At 37.2% G+C, this 21,904-nt stretch overlaps 1 protein-coding gene across 18 annotated transcripts in view; it reads right to left on the reverse strand.

Moving 5' to 3' along the window:
• Positions 1–21,904, reverse strand: part of PTPRK (protein tyrosine phosphatase receptor type K) — a 389,377-nt gene that overhangs the window by 203,828 nt on the left and 163,645 nt on the right. For all 18 annotated transcript variants that reach the window (XM_042017411.1, XM_042017415.1, XM_042017404.1 and 15 more), the window contains exons 4-5: positions 12,122–12,203; positions 10,186–10,301 (exon numbers count right to left, since the gene is read on the reverse strand). In XM_042017411.1, coding sequence (XP_041873345.1) covers positions 10,186–10,301; positions 12,122–12,203 — 198 coding nt within the window. The remainder of the gene's footprint in view (positions 1–10,185; positions 10,302–12,121; positions 12,204–21,904) is intronic.

A 21,904-nucleotide genomic window follows, 5' to 3' on the forward strand; every position in this document is an offset into this window, starting at 1 on the left:
CAGGCTGAAAAGTGGTGGGTTTTGCTTTTTTTGCTTTTTTATAGCAGTAAGATACATGTCTGCAGCAATGTTCTCTAAATTTTTCCAGAACCCTTTATTTCACACCAGTGATTTTTATAAGTCTGGACAGTTCAACCTTACACATCCCCATCCCTTTCTTACTGTAAACACCTTAAAATAAGTCTGCTCTACTGCTAATAATTACAGTCAACTCTGGTTGCCTTCTCGGGCTCTCAGCTGGATGCTGGGATGCCTCCAGAGATCAGAAGATGTCAACATTCAGCTGCAGTGACACCGCGCTACGCTGGCAGCAGTGCCCTATCAGCTGCCCTGCACTCACTCCCTCCTCACCTTCCCTCCTGTGCTCACGCGAAAAAAACAACCTGGAATATGAAAAACCTTCCTGAAAATATTCTCCCTCTGCATATATAATCATCACCAAATGGATTAGCTTGTGATCAGATTCACTGCACAGCCACTGGGAGTAGAGGAGAGGGCAAGTTATATGTGGTGAGCAGGGCACAAGTCCACAGTTTGTCTGAGCAACTCAATCCCCAAAGCTGCAATCATAACTTCCCCAGCAGCACAAGGGCTGGAAAGATGCCCCCAGCAGCCCAGGGCAGTAAATCTCTGCTGCCTTGAGGCAAGGGAAATTTGTAAACAACATGTTCCAAAACATTCCTGGGTTTACTCATTATGTAAAAGGCAGAAATGTCTTTTTTTGATGAGGGGAAAAAAAGAAAGAGGGCTGTCTGTGGATAGTTTGAATGCCAGCAATAATGCACAATTTCTGCCGGATCATGTTACTAAAAAAGAAAAAAAAAAAGTGAGTGGAATAAACAACACAAATAACAGTACTGTTTAAATTTTACTTATATGCACCTATCTGTCACTTTTCCACAGACACACATATTCTTTTACAGCATTTAGGACACAATTTCCAAATGGAGAAAAATCTGAAACAATTTCTAAAATATTATTATTTTTGCTCCTGCTGTTGTTGTTGTTATTATTATTATTATATTTTCTTCTTTTACACAAATGTCTCAATATATTCTTGACATTTTGAAATTTATTAACATACTAGGAACATAATAAAGCATGACATACATTTATCAGAGGAAATTATAAATAAAATTTTAATTTTTTCCCTCACAAAAGATAGAATTACTGAACATAGTGGGATTATTTTTCCAATTTTATTTATAAAATTTAGATTAAGAAATCATTTTTTTTCAAACAGATAATGAATTAGAAATATAGATTAAATAATATGCCTAAATAATCCTATATTCTTAGTATGAAAGAAGGGGAAGTAGCAATTTCTTTTGTTTGATTATTAAGAGGAAGTATTAAATATCTTTTAAGTAGGAAATTAATAGGACTTGCTTTAACTTTCTGGTCTCCTACATGCATAGCAAACCAGAATAAGATTCTACTTTCCAATGAACTGTGCATTCACTTATTAGCAAGAAAAACCACATAGCTTTTCCCATGCAAACATACACTGAAGATCATGAACAAATGCGACAAGCCAAGATTTATCCTGCATGCTGCACTGCAGTACAGAAATCCACAATTACTTTAAATGTCACCCCAAGACACTTGGTAATATGCACTGCTCTTAGTCAAACTTGTCCCCTTTGAAGTAGCTCAAATTTCTATCACGCTGCACTGACCCTCTTACTGAAGAAATCAAGGGCTCTGATGAAATAATTCAATTGAGAGCCATCTGGCCCTTTAGAGGTGGAAATTCTAATTTATTTTATTATAATAAAAGCCACCAGAGGCAAACTAGCAAAATTCAAACTACCGTGTCCCTGGCCATGCCACTACACAAGTGAACACAACACTCACTTTCTCTGAGCATTTTAAAGCCTCTTAGTTTAAGCCTAATTGAAAAATTGTTGAACATACAAAAAAACCAAAAAAAGTATATTTTAAAACAAAATAAAGGAGCTTTCCAGAAACCTTTGATTCTTGAATGCAGTGCTCTTGACTAAAAAAAGGTAACAACAAACAACCAAAACCACATAATTCACAAAATTATGGATTCCGGACACAGTGTTTTAAGGTCTATATCACCTTGAGCAGCTCACACTGAACTACAGTATTTATCCTGCAGCACAAAACAAAAAAATCTGCTTAAGTAGAAAACAATGAAGGAAAAAAGTTGCACAAAAACCTACTACTGAGGACCACCACAAGACAGCTCCTCAAAAATTTCTCAGCAGACAATTTTACCCTTTTCTAAAAGCAGCCAAGCCTACCAGCTGTTCTTATTCTTCTGTAATTCATTAAGACCTGCACCTATTTGAGGAAACTAGGGCCTGGGGGTATTAGGCTACCTACCGCACATCACACTACTGAGGAGAAGACAACCTGAATGCAGGAAATAACAGACAAGAGTCACAGGACAGAACGGCCAAGGAATTTATAATAGTATATATTTTTGTAAACATCACCTTAATTTCAGGTGTCTCACTTACATGGGGGCTTCAGCCACTGGCTGACTGAGGAGTTACTACCAGGACTACACAGGAGAACCAAACTGCCACTGCAGCTGTTCTACCTGTAAAGTACAAAATGGCAGGAGGGGAAGGTAGCACCACTGGGGCCATGCTCAGCAGCACAGCCCCCAGCAGCAGATACTCCAGCCACCAAAGGACCCCAGGGAAGGCCTACAGGGCAACTCCAAAGGCTGCTGTGTAAACTAAATGACTGCTAGCTATGCAGACCAGAGGACTTAGCTAATTGGGGCAGAATTAAATTAAGACCAGGAGGATTACAGTATTTCATGTTGCTGAAACCTAGGATGACCGGACATTTAGGGGAAACTGCCATATTTATCCATGAAGCTGATAAACAGAGGCAGACGAGAGGGAGAATGGTTCATTCAGGGTTAAATGACATAGATAGCATCAAAGGTGAATAGAGGGGGGGAAAAAACAGAGGAAAAAAACCTCTGTGAAACAAAGTTTGAATACTGTATTTTTCATGGGTGAATATTCTTTAACCATGTCTGAGTCAGGAGTCTGTGATACAGAATAAACTACAAGTCAAGTAGTTTACAAGGAGCCTCATAGACCACTTCAAGGCAGCTTTTCATACAACTTTGAAAAAAAGGTTTGGAAAACCAGAATATGTATCACAGAACATAAATATGATAAGGTGAAAGTGCTGGTAGAATAGACAAGTCATTGCAAAAAAGTCTTTTATGTCTCCCTATTCTGAGTCTTCTTTTCAAAAACATCTTCTCTAAGTAAAAGCAACCAATATGAGACAAATGATGAAAGTGAAACTTCTGTACAAACCTCAACAAAACAACAACAAAAAAAAGAACTTATATCCTGCTTAGCCACTGTCAGTAATCAAGATAAAGGTAAGATGATGTTGACTTGAGTGCAATTTTACTGGCTGAGGAAAGAAGGTTTGTCACAAGCAGCCCAGCTTGCTGTGCAAATTAGTACTTGCTTTAGGCAGATGATGCTGATAATCCAAAAAAGTCTTCTGTCTCCCCAGAGGCTCCTCAGAGGCTCATCCACCTCTCCTGACACCCAGGGAGAAGAGCAAAACCAGAGCCATAGGCCTTCTCTCCTCCCACAGCCTCCACAAAACATCATAGCTCCCACTCCTCCTTAGGGCAAGCAGGCCTGACGGACTTATTTCAGTTCAAAACCAAAAAACATCAAACTTGACAGTTGACCAAAACCAAAAAGGGGATCAAAACTCTTCATCACAGTTCCACAGCTGAAACCCTGTGGATGCTAGCAAGGCATCTTCTCTGAACTCTCTCTAGGCTGCACTGAATAAAAAAGCAAAGTAACAAAGCCTTTCTAACATTTAGAGCATACTCAGCTCTTCTTAACTTTCAGGGGTCATAAAATTTGTGCAAACCAACAAAAAACATTCTTCCAATATAATGAACATGGTGACTAGGCAGGTGCACTGTAACAGCAAATATTTTATCATCAAACTAAAGAAAGGGTGTCTTAACCAGTTAATTAACTGTATCAAAATGCAGTAGGATCTCGAAAGGAAAAGTTATATTAGAAAACCCATAGAAAGTAACACGCAAATGATGTAAAACAAAGTTAAATTGGACGTGACTCTCCTATTATAGATGCACTTATTCCAAGACCAAAAGCAAGCCTCCCAGCATTCACTGCTGGGTTAGCTAAATGGTTTACCCCAAAGGCCCATGGTCCACACTCCAACCCTCCTGCTGAATACTAATCCATGTCTTCACAGCAGGCGGAAGGCACTTGTGTGGCATAGCTTCTTTCCTTTGAGAGGAAATAGGCCTTCCAGAAAGCAAAACCAAATAGTCAATGTTTTGTCCCTCAACCCTTTGGCAGAGGCATGAGTTCTTATATACCCTTTCTAATCTAAATTCCTGGAATACTATGTTGGTCCTGCACAATGCATCATTGCAGGATACCATCTGCATGTGCCCAGTCCAAAGACTTGTTAAAGAGTGCATATATGCAGTACTTAGCAATAAAAATGAATGTTAAATATCACATGCCATTCTGTGGCAATAAGCACCAAAACCCAAGATGCTGGTGAACAGGACATTGAGGATTATGGCAGTTTCCTCTACAAAGGGAGAGAGAAGCAGCCAGTTGTTCGAGCCCGAACAGACGCTCGCTCATCCTCCTCTAACAGTTGGTACCGCTGGGAGGTCAGCCCGACTCCATTGTTTTTACAGCAATTTGCATTTTATTTTCCATAATGCTGTTTAATTTCACTTTTTCAATTATTACTCTCAGGCAATTGCTTTAATTATCTGTTATTCCACAAGGAAAGACACTTTCCTCTGGCAGAGAGAAGGGCTGCATCAGACCGTATTAACGCTGACGAGTGTCTCCACGGGTGGGCACGGGGCTGCCGCGCCAGCCTTGGCAGCCCAAGTGGAGGGCGGTTAGCCAGCACCCACAGCTATTGCTGACAGATTGGCCCGTTCACCACTGCTCAGATGGCAAATCTGCCCAGGATTACAAGGCGCATATTAAACCTTTAAATGCATGCAGCCGGTACCCCTTTGAATTTCAGATTCGCCAAGGCAAATGGTATCACCGCAGACCGTGGCAAAACACATCTGACTGCAAAGCTAGAACAAGCCGCTTTCCCTAATCCAATGCTATGTTAATGCAAAGCTCAGCAATGATGGATGGACTCATTAGTGCCGCAGTTATCGCCATCTGAACCAGGTGCCAAGACATATGGTTTAACAGATGTTCTAGCAAAAAGCTCTATGCTCTGCACTGTACGAGTGTCCAGCTAAACCGGACATCGGTAAGACACTGAAGATCGTATTGGGCTTCTGGGAGCCACAATTGTTCCCAGCTCAGGAAGCTGTTAAACACAGCCCGATTATGCAAAAAACCCTATTGCTCTGATATCTCAATTAGATCAGCAGAACAAATGCTGGACAATACATACACTGCTTTCTGGAGTCTTGGTGTACCCAAATGTTATTTAATCTACCCAGTCAATTCTGTTTCTCTACTATCTTAGTAAAGAAATTAAGCTTTCTGCAAACAGAAATCTTCAAATGAAATAAGAAACAGAGCCCACCCCCCTGACTCTTGCATTTTCATATTTAGAAATGCCCTCTGTGCACTATTCTTTCAAACATTTAATACGTAACATGCATCCATTCTGAGCATGGGATTACCATGCAGAAGCGACTTGTTTGCAAGCTTATTTGCTGACATAACTCCAGTGGAATGCATGGCATTTCACAGGCAAATAAATAGAATAAAACAGGGGTTCTTTTTATACTAATTTAGAAAATCAATGTGCACAAAGCAGCAAGGTGCATCAAATTTTAATAAAAGAAAAATTCCATATTCTTTAAGTGTCTTTTCAAGGAAAGAAAATTCATAGGCTTTAGAAAGAAACAAAATCAGTAAGTGGGCAAGAACTGATTAATTATGATATCTATACACACTATATTCATTTTTTTAAGACTACACACACACTTAAGTTCACCTCCTCCAGGAAAGCATTTTTCAACAAGAACTTCTGCTAATTCCTAAAGCTCATAAATCAGAGCATACCAAAGCATAACAGGTAGAAAACCTAGGCTACCACCTTGGGTTTAGGGACTCCTGTCACACAACCCAACTGCTTCAGTGTGGGCAGTAAGATCAAACTACAGATGTTGGTATGTGACTTATTACAGCAGAAAACTTAAAGAGAAGGCAGAAAATACTGAGAAAAAAAGCTCCCCAGCATTACATTTGGAAGAGAATGGCAGGCAAAAAAGATACTAGGCACTGTTAAGGACTGAATGTGTTTCAGAAACAACATCAATGTTGTTTAACTTTTAAACAAAAACTAAGGACTTTGCAACCCTTTCAGAATTTGCTAATAATTGCAGGTTGTAAATAGAATTCTTCAGCTCAATTCTTCAGCTCACAACTGTAAAAGATTTGATAGCAGATCAGGCTGAAAAGGTGAAGAACAAAAGAATTTGAGCTGCATTTCTGCCCTGCTCCCACACCTACTATTCACACTGTCACAAAAGGTGTGTTTCAGATCTTGTTCAACCAGTTAAATCTCTTTATCTGTGCAAATATTTGCTCTGTATTATTGCAGCTTCAACTTTTGAAAACTTCTGCTATCTTTACTGCTTATCTTTCAATGACAGAGCTTTGACTGTCTCAAGCATTGGTCCATTGAGGCTGCAAACTACAGAGGTGGGAAGAAAGGGATATCAAAGGGGACAAGAGACCAGATACAATCCAGAAACAAACAAACACACAAGCAGAATCTGCAGCCGTGAAAGTCAGGAGAAGTTCAATTCAATGTTAATCCCTATTTGTCTGAAAAGTTTACAGACATACACTTATAGAAAATAGTGTTGATGAAAATACTGTCATTACAGCAGTAAACACACAGGAAACAGTGTATTGAAATGCCGCACCTATTTTTATCCATTTTTATTTTTAGGCACATAAAGATATGTGCACTTAATTATATATACACTGGGAAAAACATAAGCATGGAAATGTACTTGCAGATAGAACGTCTAGTATATGATCAGGGCCCAATAACTAAAACAAAATTGAAGTTTACATAGGTCTACAAGGATGCAAGCTACCAAAATCCTCTTTTCACATCATGTGATTATAATCTTTTCCTCTTCCCTGCTTCTAATCAAACATCTCAATCTTTTTCCACCTGCTGGCATTATTTATATAGGTAATTTAGATGTGAATCAAGCTGTGGAAAAAGACACACAAAAAAAATCAAAAGACCAAGCAAACAAATTACAAAAAACCCCACAAAAACAAAACAATGAACAAATCAACAAAAGCCAAACAAAAACAATAATGAAACAAACAGTCCTCTCCAACCCCCCGCAACAACAAAAATCCAATTGGAGTCAAAATCTTTTCCAGTCAGATCCCTTTCCTGAACTGACTTACTGGAGAGCAGCAAAAGCTCCAGATCAGTGCAGAGAGGGACCAAGAGGGTGAAGCTGAGACTGTGGCAGCTCAGACTGAACCTGGCTGAAGCAGCCATGGGACTGCAGGACTTTGAATGCGGAGCAGATTGGCTGCTATTTTTTTCCATGTGCTGCTGAATTTACTCAAATTCTTCTCAAAACAGAAGACTGCAAGAGCCACAGTACTGATAGAGTCTTCAACAAAATCTCTAGCTGCACATATTTACTACTTCAATGCAAGCAAATGAAATCTTAGATCTCTTCAGATACAAAAAGCCCCGATGTCCCAGATTGCTCCTTGAACCTTTCCTTATAAAAGAATGTATTTTAATAGCAAATTTTTTGCTGTTTTTTTTTTCCTCCTCAATGAAATAGTTTTTCTCTTTCAATAAGGACATAACCAAAAGCTATTTTCTCTAAAACAATGTGCTTGGCAAGTGTCTTTTCCCTCACCATCATCCACTTATTTTTCATTTTTGCAATTTTTTTTTTTATAATGGCCTTTCTTGTTATGAAAAAAATACATTCCTGGAATGTTTCAGCTCAAGGCTCTCAAAAACAATTACTTAGGCATTTGATTTGATCTGCCAGTTCTTCCTTTCAGGCTATTCGGGCTTTTTTAATCTTGAGTTTGGTCAAAGGTTAAAGCGAACCTTTTCCAAGTTACACTCCAGCGTTTCATGAGGCCCATACATATCCATGCCAGGTTTTAAGGATAAGGAGTAAATTCACATTTAGCTGTGCTCAACAATAGTTACTCTGAGTTCTAAGGAAATTATCCATATAGGGAAAGTTGCCGATTCACACTTATATTGGGCAAGCAGAATTGAGAGCTGGAATGATGAGTGAAAAAATTCACCCTTAAACTGGTGAAAATTCAGTACTGTTTACAGGAAGACAAGAAAGAGAACAGAAGCTCAAGTATCAAGGTATCTTCAAGAGTATCAGAGAACTTCACAAGCCCAGGCAAGCAGAGTTATAACCTCTAAAGTTCTTTATCTATCACACTGTGAGAAATTATCACATCTGTGATCCACATACACACACACAAAAAAACAAACTACCCATGAAGCATATGGAGGGACAAAACATATGTTTTCTGAGTTGATCTGGCCATGAGCTGGGCTTCTCAGGGGAGTGAAAGTTAGGTAGGATAATCTGTCAGAGTTATCTGACTCCAAGGATTGAGCGATAGGGAAGGTTTCCAGCTGGCTGTCTTTATTGGGTCTTTCTGACCCATGATCAACTGAAAGTGGCGCTTCACAGGTTTGCTGGAATGCTCCTATCACTATTGTCTTGCCTTGGATATAGCAAAACCCAGGCCAGTTTCATTTTTTGTGCTTTGTGTGCTTTACTTGGCAAGTCTCTAAAATCAAGCTGCTTTTTCTGAATGAATGCATTACATGTGTACTCAATTTAAACAAATTACTGCTCAAAGACATGGAGTACAAATCATTCCTACTGTTGTGCTACCTTTTCACTAAATGCAATGAAGTTACTGCTTGTGTTCCTTTTTTAATGTTGCAGCATATTTGTCTAATAATACATTTTGCATATCAGATTTTTTAATCATCTTTTTAAAAAATCTCTTTAAAATTTCAAGCTTATGACATGCCTATATGCAACAGTCAAGGTTTTTCAGATCCACTATTAAAACAAAAATCAAACAGACTGAAATAATTGATTATAGTTCACTTCAAAATACAACAAAAATGTGACAAAAAATAGGTATTTTGAAGTTCTGTCTGTAGATAATTTAAGAGTACGTTTCCCAAAAATTACATAATTTTTAGTTCTGAAAATAAATATAAATATACATTAAAAAAAATAAAGCTTTAGAGGATATATTTAGAAACCATTCTAAAGGAATGTTGGTACTTAACAGTTTACATATAAATTAAAGAATGGACAAAACTTGTACGTGTACCACTGAAGTGATTTTTTTAATCCTTTTTAAGTGGAAAAATTTTATTTTTTTAAGAGCAACTGGAAACTTTGTCATCCTTCTACTTAACCAGTGATCTTAAATATAAGTACCCCATGGCAACAATACAGAGGAGACTTAGTGTTTTGGAGAGATGGTGGTGTTTATTTCTTTTTTGTCCTCTTTCACAGTAAGAAGGTTTATATTCTGGTTGTAGTAATCTCTTAAATTCCGACATAATACTGTTCACAATTATACATAGGTAAAAATTAAAGTTTGTCCTGTTATGGAGACAGAGTAAAAGGACATGTAGTCCTTTTATTTATGTTTATTTATTTATTATGCTGTTCCATAAATACGCTGCTGAGTAAAACTGATACACACACAGAAGTACAGCCATATCCCTCCAGCCACCTGCTTGGACAGGTACTATAGATGCTAAAAAAATCCTCAAAATTCCTGACAGCTGTGTTACATCTGTGTCTTACTAGATCCCAAATGCCAATTATCTGCATTTAATAATAATACATTTTGTTACAGAGGAGTTGATTTACCATGAGAGAAAGCCCACAATGACTTTAAGGGCCAACCTTACTGCAGTGCCCTCACCAGTTCTAACTTTTAATCCAAGCTTTACAATATTGTAAAACTGATTACAAGTTTCTCGATTGAACAGAGATAAAATTGCATTTAAACAACATATTTTCCATGCAGAAGAACAAAAGGCTTTGAATTTTAAATATTTCATCTCCAGAAAGTAGCTTGTCCTCTAGCCAAATAGACTTGCATGATTTAGCCTTACCTGGAGCCATAACTTGTTATTCACTGCATCTCTCCCTGTAGCAATGCACTGAAAGGTAGCATTCTGCCCTGCATTGACCTCTACATCCCCCAGCCTCAAAAAATGTGGAGATTTATCTGCAGAGAGGGAAAAAAATTACAAACAGAAGTTATTACAAAAAAGTAAAGGTACCAGAAACATTATTATCTCCCTCAACCTCCATATTTTAACAATCTTTGGCTAAAAAATAGAAACAGAAGAGAGAAAATGATTTGTCTCATCTGTGTTTGAGGAGTGCTTTCAGTCATTTCCCTTCTCCACTGGTGATTCTACTAACTTTGTTATACGTGTGTTATAATAAAGTCTTTTTAAAATCGAAGCCAAAAGAAGGAGATCAGATGCCAAAATGTCAGCAGCACTTGACAAGAATTATCCCAAAGACTTTTGACTGTATGAAATCCATCATACTGAGAAAAACCCAATTAGCATCATACTGCTCAAGCAAATAGATACTGTTTATGTTATTTGCAATGCAACTCAGCTCTTGTTTTGGAAAATAAAATCATTTGTGACATTGAATGTAGTATTTCAGGGATTGAAAAATCTATTTCCCACACTGACAAAGCCTGTAGGAAACCTCAGTGGCACAACCACCTGAAGGATTTACTAGACCTACAAAAGCTGACAGACACATTTGAGGAATGGGCACATCACACAGCTCACCCACCCCTTTCTCAAGAACTACTAAAGAAAACAGTAGCTGAACTGTTCTTTTGTTGTGCTTACTAAAAAAACATGACGCACAGGAAAAAAACATTAAACTGGAACAAACAGGGTTTAAACATCGGTAACAAAAAGAGCTTGTCTGAATACTGTAACATACTGATAATGTGCTGGGATGACTGTAACCAAGTGCCTTTTGTTTTGGCACTTCAAAACAAAACACAAAGAAGAGGAAGAAAATAAATACAAAAGCCAGATTCTGAATTCAAGCAGAGCTTTGCTGAGTACAGACTTCAGATATTTGGGCTGGCTGAAATATTAAAGATAACTCACTCAAATTCTCTGTAAGCTTGGTAGCCCCCAAGAGCTATGGTTTTAAAAGGTTTGGGGTAAAATGAGAAAAAAAGAAGTGAGGTTGCCGTTGAAACTTTATTATTTGGCATAATTTTGCAAAGTTGGAGCAGGATATTGTTATATCCTGGTCATTTCAGAAAGCAATTAAATTATCAGCCATGTGGCACATTAGAAGGAAATCATATTTTAGAAAGCGCATGTGTAGGGGCAGATGAGAAGAGTTGATCAGAAACAAATTGTCAAAAAATTTTGATAACAAGTGCCAGAAATGCACAGTAACAATTTCTTCCTCACAATTTTTTATTAGTAGAATATTCTCTTTCTCACAACTTGTGTTTGCATGTGTGCAATTATTCCCCAGGATTAGCAGGGAAAGGCAAACATAAATGCCTGAAGTCTGTCCACAAAAAAATAAACAAAATACAATTCCTTAGTAGTTCAATAGCCAGAAGCCCTTTCTTTCCTTTTTTTTTCTAATCTATTTTGTCTCTTCAGAACAAAAAAAAAGAGAGAAAAAAGAAAACGGGCATAAAATCTGATAAACCTCCTACAAGCATCTGCCAATTCAGTCTTCTTTAATCAGTGAGTAAACACATTAACATTAAAACCCATTTTGATTATGCACACCAACTGCGTATGACTAAAAAGACACTGAAGAATTCCTGCTTTTTCATCCTTGTATAATTTACTTCTGGCAGAAAATGATTTCACCCAGGTAAATCACTATTGCAATCACATTTCTTCCTGGAAGCTGCAACAAAAATACTATTGAAAGAACAAAGAATATCAGTGATCGAGTGATGAAAACTGAGCAGTCCACAGCAATATCAAATATGTCCTGAAAAGACAGAGAAAAATGCAGCTCTTAATCATTACTTACCACAAGGGTAACTCAGGACCTGGATGTCATCAATGGCAATGTAGCCATTTCTTCCATCTGAGACTTCAGCTTCAAATATTACCTGTCAAAATGAAAGAAAAAATGTTTACAACACTCATTTCTACAGAATTCCCCCGGTGGCAAGCGTGCAGATATAAGACACATTGCCTTTTTCATTTAGTTGAAGTTCCTACAAGGTTTGACAACTGAATGGAATATTTATTACTCAGCGTGTTGTGGTTCCATACCATTCATATACATGGTTTGCTTTGGATTTGCTGCTCACAACACGCCAGAAAGAACATGTTTAACTGCATACTGCTTTATCTCAACTAAATGTGCAAACATGATTCAATTCTGAAAAAATTGCCATTACTTTCAGACAGGTAAGGCATCAGAGCACACAAGTGCTCAACCAATTTTAACAAAATTTGTATTCTTCCTAGGGGTCACGATATAGTCTCCTGTAACCTTCTGCAGCACAGTTGCACAGGAAAACACAGAAATTGTGCGGCACTCCCCAGTGGCAACAAAAAGAACGGCTGCAGCATGAGATTGATGCAGTAGTTATTAACTTCATTCTTCATTCTTGCAAGGCAATGAGGAAATTCCTGTGCATGAAGGGAAAGAAGAGACTGTCTTCACATCCAATATCTTGTCCCACCCCTAGCAGGCAGTTAACAACTAAGAATTGTCTGGTGGTGGTTCACAGAGCTCCCAAAATTGTGCTTTTACTGCAGAGAGAGAATGCCTGTAGGGCATGTATATTTTGATAGCACTGGACTACAATCCTTCTTCTAGTTTTTCCAGACATTCTTGCTAAGACTGCACTTCTAACCAATTTCTTTTTTTTTTCCTTCTAATTTTATTTGCACACAAATTCAATTTAGTTACAAAACCCACTTCATTCTCTGCCTCTTCTTCTTGCCTTGGCCAACAACAGCTTGATGGAAATTAATTTAGTGTCTGGGAGCCCTACTTTCACAACGTGCCTTGTCCAATGACCTCTCTGACCAGAGTACTGTTTGACAATGTCTACCCACTCTTCAGGCAGCTTCAGAGAGCTGGCACTTGCTCCCGGTAACGAACATCAATATATGTATCTTTAATTATTTAGTAATTTGGATTATCATCTTTTTTATTTAAATGGTTGCATGGTATGGAAGACAACTCAGTAAGAAATAATCTTTGTTATTTCAAGTCCTCCTGACAGACTGGTTTCTTTATAACAAAATACAGTTCTATAACATACACAAACTCTGAAAGCACATAGTTTCTTAAAGTCCAGTTAAGAAATTTGAGCATCATTGTTGAGATTTGAACTAAATTTGCACCTCCTTCTAAGTGGGTTGTTATGAATTCACTTGGAAATAATTTAGATCCAATTCTCAGGAAAGCTCCGCCCATATAAGTGTGCCCTTCTCCTGTATGTTGATACCTTCCTACACTGGAGGTCAGAGGAGAGAAAGTTACTTTTCTTGGGACACTACTGGGAATTAATTTACTGGGATTTTCTACCTCTGCCAGATTAGTTCCAGTAATCTCCACCCAGCAGGATTAGGAAGTTATCAGAAAAGGAGAAAACCACAGAAAATAGAAAGATAAAGACACAGAGATCCATGAGAAGAAAAATAACAACAAAACAAGAGAGAAAATATGAAGAAATATGGAAAGTTGAGAAGTCTATAAAAAGGTATAAGGAACAAGGTTTACAAGGTAAGCAAAAGAAAAATACAGTGATTAAAAAGACAGATATTGGAGAGCCAAGATTTCATCTATATAGTGCCATTTTTTAAATTCATAATTGGTACAAATACAATCATGAAGCATTCATAACTATAGACAATATAGCAAAAAGTGCAGCAATTAATTAAAAAATTAATTCTTTTAATAATAATTAAAAAATTATTATCAGGCTTTAATTTGATAACATCTGTTCACATTTACAATAGGAAATTGAAAAGGAGAGTTGCATATATAGGCAGAAACAGCAATTCAAAATGCTGACAAGTCAGACAAGAACCTGAGGTAGTTCTTTTCCTCAAATACACACACTGTACTTGAGAAAAAACTGACTGTTGAGCCATTGCTTTCACCAGAGAAAGCTTATCCTAATAAGACATCAGTGCTTTGGGAGTGAATCCTGCACTTCTTCTGCACTGCTGTTCAGTTCACAGTCCTAGAAAGAATGGCTTCGACACTTTTGTTTTAGCTGAAAAATAGTTCAGATTATCACTCCAGCCAGCAAACATTAGTTGTCTGTGCAACTGTAAATGTCCTTCCACTTATTACAATTTAATTGCGTGCTCATATAGTGCACTTCTGAGAGATGCTCACTTTCTTTAATAGAGAGGAGAAACTGTTTCCAGGGGATGAATTGGACTGGCACAGAGCAGGGCTATAGAGACAACTAACCTGTCTCATTTGTACCAGAACTGACACCATGAATGAGAATGGGAAGTGCTGAATATTTCAGGTAATTCAAATGCTACTCAAGGGAGTTAGATTTGATCCCAGAATGTTCTGCACGGTTGCAAGGTAATACACAAATAGTCATTTACTTCTCCAAATAAAATTCCACATCCTGGTTTATGAAGTACCTACATTCAGATACAAATGAAGATCCAGTGCCAGAACTCCCTGAGCTGGATGCACTCCTACATATTTAGCCATTCTTAATGTATCTCTTGTCCATATATTGGGCCATTTTCTCCCCTATGAGCATGCAAGCTTTTAGTGAATGCAGTGTCATTTGGAAAAATCCATGGGTTTACTATTGACAGCACTAAGAGACCTTTCCATTTGTATGGTTTATATCACACTTCCTTTAATGACCCAAATCACTGACAGATTGATCCCAGCCAGCCTTTTATATTATTCACAACTTTGTAAACCTCTAGTATATGTCCCAAATGTAAAGGTAAAAGTAATTTTGTCTCAAATTTGAAGAGTCCCAGATTGTTCAGCCAATCTCATATAAAAGCCATTCCCTTGTCTTTGATTATGCTCATCCTTCTCTCTAAAGCTCTTTCTAACAGCACTATATTCTTTGAAGATAATGAGAGCAGAGCTGGCGCACAGTAATCAAAATATGGGTGAGTCATAATTTATTCAACAGCCTAACATCATTACCTAATTTATACTGAACTTCTTTAACCATTCTCAACACTTCATTTGCTTTTTTTGACCATCCCAGGGCTATATGCTGATGTTTTTATGAACCTCATGATCTTGCTGCAGAGTGGCAATGGCAAGCTTCAGCTGAGTCCATCATTCTGTGTGTGAAACTTAGATTTTATGTAGTGTGCATTATTTTATATCTCATTATCGACACTGAAATCTGCCTGTCATTTTATTTCTCAATCACTCACAGTTGATGAGTCATTCTGCAGGACCTCACAATTATGTACTGTCCTTGCTATTCCAATGTAGCTTTTACCTAACAATTTCTGTGCTTGCACTGTTTTTTGGCACCCACTCTGGTCCTATATGAACATGATGAAACAATTCTGTATCTAAGGAAGTATTTCATTGAATGGCAGCTCAGCTTCACTCTAAGCTTGTGCAGAGGGACATTTGGAAACCTAACTAGATTCTGTCAATCTCATCACTCTTACCTATATACTTGTCAGCTTGCAAAGGGCTCCAAAATGAAAATTAGGTGTATGATGTGCCGCAAAATATAAAATAAATAAATAAATAAAATGTTGTTTTGATTTAGGCACTGTAAAATACCACATACCTTTTCACATCCCAGCTCTAAAATCCAAAATCACAGCTCTAAAATCACTATTCATCTAATATTCTTCCAGAAATAAATATTTTGACCAATTTAAATACTCAACAGTGTTTGAATGCAATGGAAAAAGTAGTAATTATTACAGCAGAGACTCCTACAGGTGTTTAGTTACTGAAGTTTAATGCTTAAGAAATACTCAAACTGTCATATTGCTTCACAGCCTTAACAATGCATCCTGTAATCATCACGAAGGCTAAGTCTGCACTAGCAGGAATATAAGAAATGTGCTTCTTAAGGACTGGCCTCACTGAATTTTTAACTCTTGCCAGGATCCAAAAGCTTAGGTGTCATCATCATTAGCTCATTTGAGGCACTGATCAAAATAAGCACTCCCAGAACGTACCTAGTCAATTAAGTGCAAAATGTAGTTCACGAAAGAGGGAAAACCCCTCTGTAGCCCAAAGCCTACCTTCAAGGATACAATTATTCCTAGGTCTTGTAAAAACTGTTTTCTTGTAAGCAGTACACCACCACTACCAAGAAGGGTATTTTCAGTATAATTTGGAGACCTTCCTTGTCCTTTCTCCTCTTGACTGGTTCTGACCAGTCATGGTAGTGAAGGAGGCACAATCTCCCAGTTTTGGCAGCAGTCCTGCCACATCATCATATATAGAAAGCAATGTCTCAGTGAGATAAAAGTGAGCATTAAAAGGTTTAGTTACAGCAAAAATGTAGTGTTTCATTGACAATATTTTCCTCCTAGAATCTAATAATTAGAGAGAGGTGAAGAATTGGAGATGAAAATATAAAAAAGATTTTAAAAGGAAAAACCTAGGTACTGTAATTTCCATGAAGCATTCAACCTACAACATATTTTTGTTCTGGCATTGTAGGGCTTCTACTAGCTGGATAATCTGAAATCAAACTTGTACATAGATTAATTCCAGTGCTTCATGGAAAGGTACTAGAGACCTGTGTGCAGACAGAAGTTATCATGTCTGTGATAACCCACAGTAAAACCACAGTACAACACAAAAAAAAAAAAAAAAAAAACAACCAAAACCACTGAAAAACAAACTACAAAAAACCCACAAAACCAAACAAAGAAGAAACCAAAGCAAAATTCAAACCAAAAGAAGCAGTGAAGTTATACTAACTTCACCACATGTGAGTTATATTAGCCTCACAGATACGAAACTTTAGTCTTTCATAAGAACATAAAAAGAAAATGTTATTTTTTTCCTCCTTCGTACGCACCTCTTTCATTGATTACTTTTCAGTTTTGTAACAGCACGGTAGGGTGATTCCAAATATACTTAAACCTAGTACTTGCAATAGAATTGTTAAAGGTTAAACAGCACATAGAAGAAAGTTTGTCTTGCAGTAAAATAATCTCTGCAGATGAAAACCCATGCACAGCAAGACCGATTATATATAAAATAGTAACAAATCCTATTCACTGACAAGTTTCTAGCCCTATTCAATGCTTTTACAGTGTTAAAGGCATCTTAAAACACTGAATCAAAGGTTTTCATTACCAAGAAACTAAAAATTAATATAAACATTAAAACAGTGTCATGTTACAAAAGAAACACTTAATGGAAACTAGTTGAAAGGGATAGCTAAAGAAATTTTATCTAACATAAAAAAATTTTGTTAACATAATAAAAAGTGTTTCCCTTGCCAAAGTTACAGACAATTTTGCTGAACTAATCTAGAAATCATGAAAACATAATTAATTCCATTTGAATGCTCAAGTAATGCTGTGAGGCAGCCTTTGCAGCTGACGTGACCCAAGAGAACTTCAGCACAGCAAATCAAACACTTGGGTGAAAACTTTGGGATCTCAACTCTGCCAAGTCAGCTAACACCCTACTACTTCTTTTATCCTCAGTAACACCTCCTGACATTGAAAACCAAAGGAGTTAAGGCTATCTTCTCACTGGTATCCAGCTGAGCTTGTCATGTCAGATTCTCCAGCCATCTCAGAGTCACCGACAAGGACTTCAAGGGAATCACATCTCCTCTCATCCCTAACGTTATATTTAAGCTTCACTTGGCATAGGGAAATCTGTACTCCAAGATTCATCTCAGTTCGTGCTCTCTGGTGAAGAATCACACACAAAAAACATGCCTACAAAGGGTAATAAAGGGTGATCTTTTAGTCAATTTATTAGTGGTAAGTGACCTAGCTACCTACTCAGTAGGAGGTTTTTTTGGGGAAAAAAATCAAAACAAACAAAAACCAAATCCACGACACAAATATGAAATCATCTCTTCACATGAAAGCAAGAACTGTAGGTGAGGTTTTGGTGAGTTAAACAATTCAGACATGAGGACAGTTAATAACAATATTTTACCTCCACAAACAAGATACATGTTCCAGCAAAACACAATTAATATGAAGCACAACAAGCCTCTGAAAGGACATATATGACAGTCACACCATGGCAGGAAAAGCTAGAAATTAGACCCACTGACCCTGGAAACAACTGTGTTATAAGGAACATCAGAAAAAAAAAACCCCACATCTCTACATCTCAGCACTTATCTTTGTTTACTTCTCTTAAGTTGCTTATGCCAAATGTTTCTAGACTTCTGCCTAGAAAATGTCTGGATGGAGCACCACACACGGATGAGTTACAGCTGCTCTGGCTTTGGAGCAGTAGTAGTTTGTCATGCGGGAACACTTACAGTTTTATAAAAACCCACCCTGCTCTTAACTGACTGAAGAACTTGAAGAAAAAATATCCTTATATAGCCTATGAACACCAGATCTTCAATAAACCAAAACATTTGTTTAAAGGTGAAATCTCTTAAATGATTGAGATTTAAAAATAACAGTAACACCACATACAAAGGCATGACTTTTAACCATGGGCAACAAAACATTGGTAGCACTGTAAATCATGATATTGGAAGGCTAAAATTGGGAGAGTAGCAGTTAAAGTTAAGAATCCATATGAAATACTCTATGCTTTGTTTGTTTTTGTGATAGACTAAAATATTAAGGAAACTCTTCCCAGTGGCACAGAAGCAGTCCTTTTGAACATGGGTAGCTACCTGAAAATGCAGCAATACAAAACAAAGCCTGGCATAATGCCACTTCTCCAAATCTGGAATAGAGGTAGGTCCTTTTTGACTTTCAAAGACCTTTGGGAATTCCCTATCATGTGGAAAAATTTTGAGCAGGACCAGATAACCCACAAAGGTGCCTTTCAGCTTTGACCATTCTGATTTTCTGAAACTGTTGTCCCACAAAATAGTTTTATTTCACTTATATTAAACAGAAGGGCTTAAGTTCACTTCTCACTATCTATCTTCCAGACACTCACTATGGGTTGGATTAAATATAATCCTTTTCACTTTAGAAAGTGTTAATTGAAAATTTTCATGTATGCATTTCACAACTACTAATATTTACTAGATGTATCCCGCCAGAATGCTGGCTACCAACTAACACCTGCTTGTTTTGTGATGATTCCTGCCTATGAATCATTTGTGGGATGATGGAAGCACTATTTGTTTAAGTCACCTGGAAAGGTTTGCTATCCACTTCCACTAAAAACCTAGTAAAAATATAAAATATTTTATAGTATAAAATAATATAATATACATAATATTATATATATATATAAAATATCATTCATCAATAAAAGGTTCTCCAGCAATCATTTTTAGCCATGAAAAATGCTATCCATAGCCACAGAGAAGCACAGACACATTCAAGGGACAACGCAATGTGCTTCCAGCAGCCTTGCCCTACATCTGCTCTTGTAGGGTGAGCTCACAGATACATCATTGTCAAATGCTGACATCTGAATAAGCAAGGTTTTTTATAACCCAAAGCCCAAATCTATTGTGCTAATTCCCGTATTTCCATGTGAGAATCCAAGCCCAAATGATCATACTGCCCTGGACTATGGAGCAGACTCACAGTAACTCCTAATTTATCTTGTATGCTTTTTTCATATTTTTCCTTCTTTTTCTTTTTTTTCATCTCAAAGCTTTTCTGTGTTTTGGTTTAATGAACCAGAAGTTTAAGAGGGCAGTTATTACTGCCTTTTTGGTGATGACAGTTTATCAGCAGTAACTACAGACCCAGCAAATCCATATATTTATCAAAGATAATCATAGGGCCTTAATTTACAGGTAAAACAATTGCATGGAAAAGGCAACACAAGCAAGTTCTCCAGAAGCACGTTACAGCAAAGAAATCAAGTATAAAATGGCTTTTGTCACAGTGAAGCAATGGAATGCAAGCTAAACTTTGTTAACCATTAATTCATTGCTCCACAGTAGCTTTGAACAAATCAGTTTGACAGGCTACACCCTTACTTTAGTGTAAACAGTAAAATTTCCACATAGGGTTAGGATAGAAGATCAACCCCAAGCCACACCTAATAACTGGTTCAACTCCCTTTTTCTTTTCCTGCTACAACTGAAAGACATTAATTTCTCATGGCTGGTAAAGTGACAGCAAAGCCTATCAAATTCACATTTGTGAATGAAAAAGCAAAAGAACCAGGTGGTCCTCAAGAACGTGATGCATTAAAAATGAAATTAAAGAAGAAAGAGCTTAAAGTTTTGCTTCTGTCTCCATAAACTGATACACCTTTAAAAAGAGAATCAGAATGCACCTCCATAGATACACAATGGTATCCACAGTTTTTCACTCTTAAAATTTAATTTTGTAAAGTAAAACAAAAAAAGAGCAAAACACAAAAACCAAGCACAAAACCAGAAACACCCCAAAAAACCCAAACAAACAAAAAGCACTAACCGAATCTCTCAAAGTATATTAACTGACATCCTTTTACATGTCATGTCTAGGGTGTACACTCAGGACCAGGTTTTGGTGATTTTGCCTTCAGTTAGACTACCCAGTGAGCTACAAAGACAAAGTCCTTGAAAAGGTCCCTAAACACACCAGATATGCCATGCCTCCAGATACTAAGATGCAATTTCAACAAGTCTTTCTGAAAATTATCTTCCTACTTCTGAAAGCATTAGACCAGTAACATTGAAACCATTTAAACTGTCACTACTACTTGGTTACACATAATATCACATGCCTTGCTTAATGAAATCAGACAAGTCAGATTAATTCCCTAATTTCATACTTAAAGCAGAAACTTGCATTTCAGATTGTCACGGTGAAATATCTATTTTTCAGGGTACTTCTACATCAGAAATAGGTAGTAAAGATGATGAAGCAGCAAAAGTAATAGCTGTGGAATCTGTCTGTGATATTAAGTAGATAAACATCAGGCAGGAATGATACCAGATCTAGATTACGCCACCACAGGCCATGACCAATATGTTAACTCAGAAGGGATTCTCCAGGTATATTTTTCTGGAATAATTTTAGAGCTTTCAGGAATTGTATCATTAACAGTAAAAGAATTAAATACAGAATCTTTGTAGTTTCTTCCATTTATTTGGAGTAGAAGGCTAGCACTATTCAGCTTATATTCTCAGTTTGCAGGGAGAAGTATGAAAGAGTTCTTAAGGAGCTCAACAAATGAAACTGGATCAGAACAGAGAGGACAAGTTACTGACAAGTCAAGTCAAGCACACCACACAAAGATAAAAATTAACAAGACAGAGACTTGGGGGCAAAGAACGTCCTCTGCCCCCCTTAAAACCCTTAACTTTAATATATCCACTAAAGTCCTATTAGTTGTTTTCCTTTCCACCTTCCCTCTATTATCAATCTGCAAACACATCTGATACTTTGACTAGCCTTTAAACAAACAAGCTAAACTGAAAAACCAAACAAAGGAATGATGAATCCTAAATTCAAGAGAAAAGGGTCTCTCTGTTCTCAAAACAATCCATTTTTTTAAGTGCTGAAGATTAATACTGAGCAGACCTTTTTTGTTTCTTCTATAGGTGTACCACGTAAGTTATTTCAGCAATTTTGCCTCAAAATGAGTAATGTTCCTGGTCTCTGGTACTGCACATAAATGTATCATTTTTCTCCACAGAAAAAGGAAGGCAAAAATAATTCCAAATGAATATTGTCTCCTGAAAGACAGAAA

This window comes from Corvus kubaryi, unplaced genomic scaffold (genome assembly GCF_017639235.1).
Source record: "Corvus kubaryi isolate FWS band 111438036 unplaced genomic scaffold, C.kubaryi_AGA036_p1.0 split3-73, whole genome shotgun sequence".
In the NCBI taxonomy this organism is placed as follows: Eukaryota; Metazoa; Chordata; class Aves; order Passeriformes; family Corvidae; genus Corvus; species Corvus kubaryi.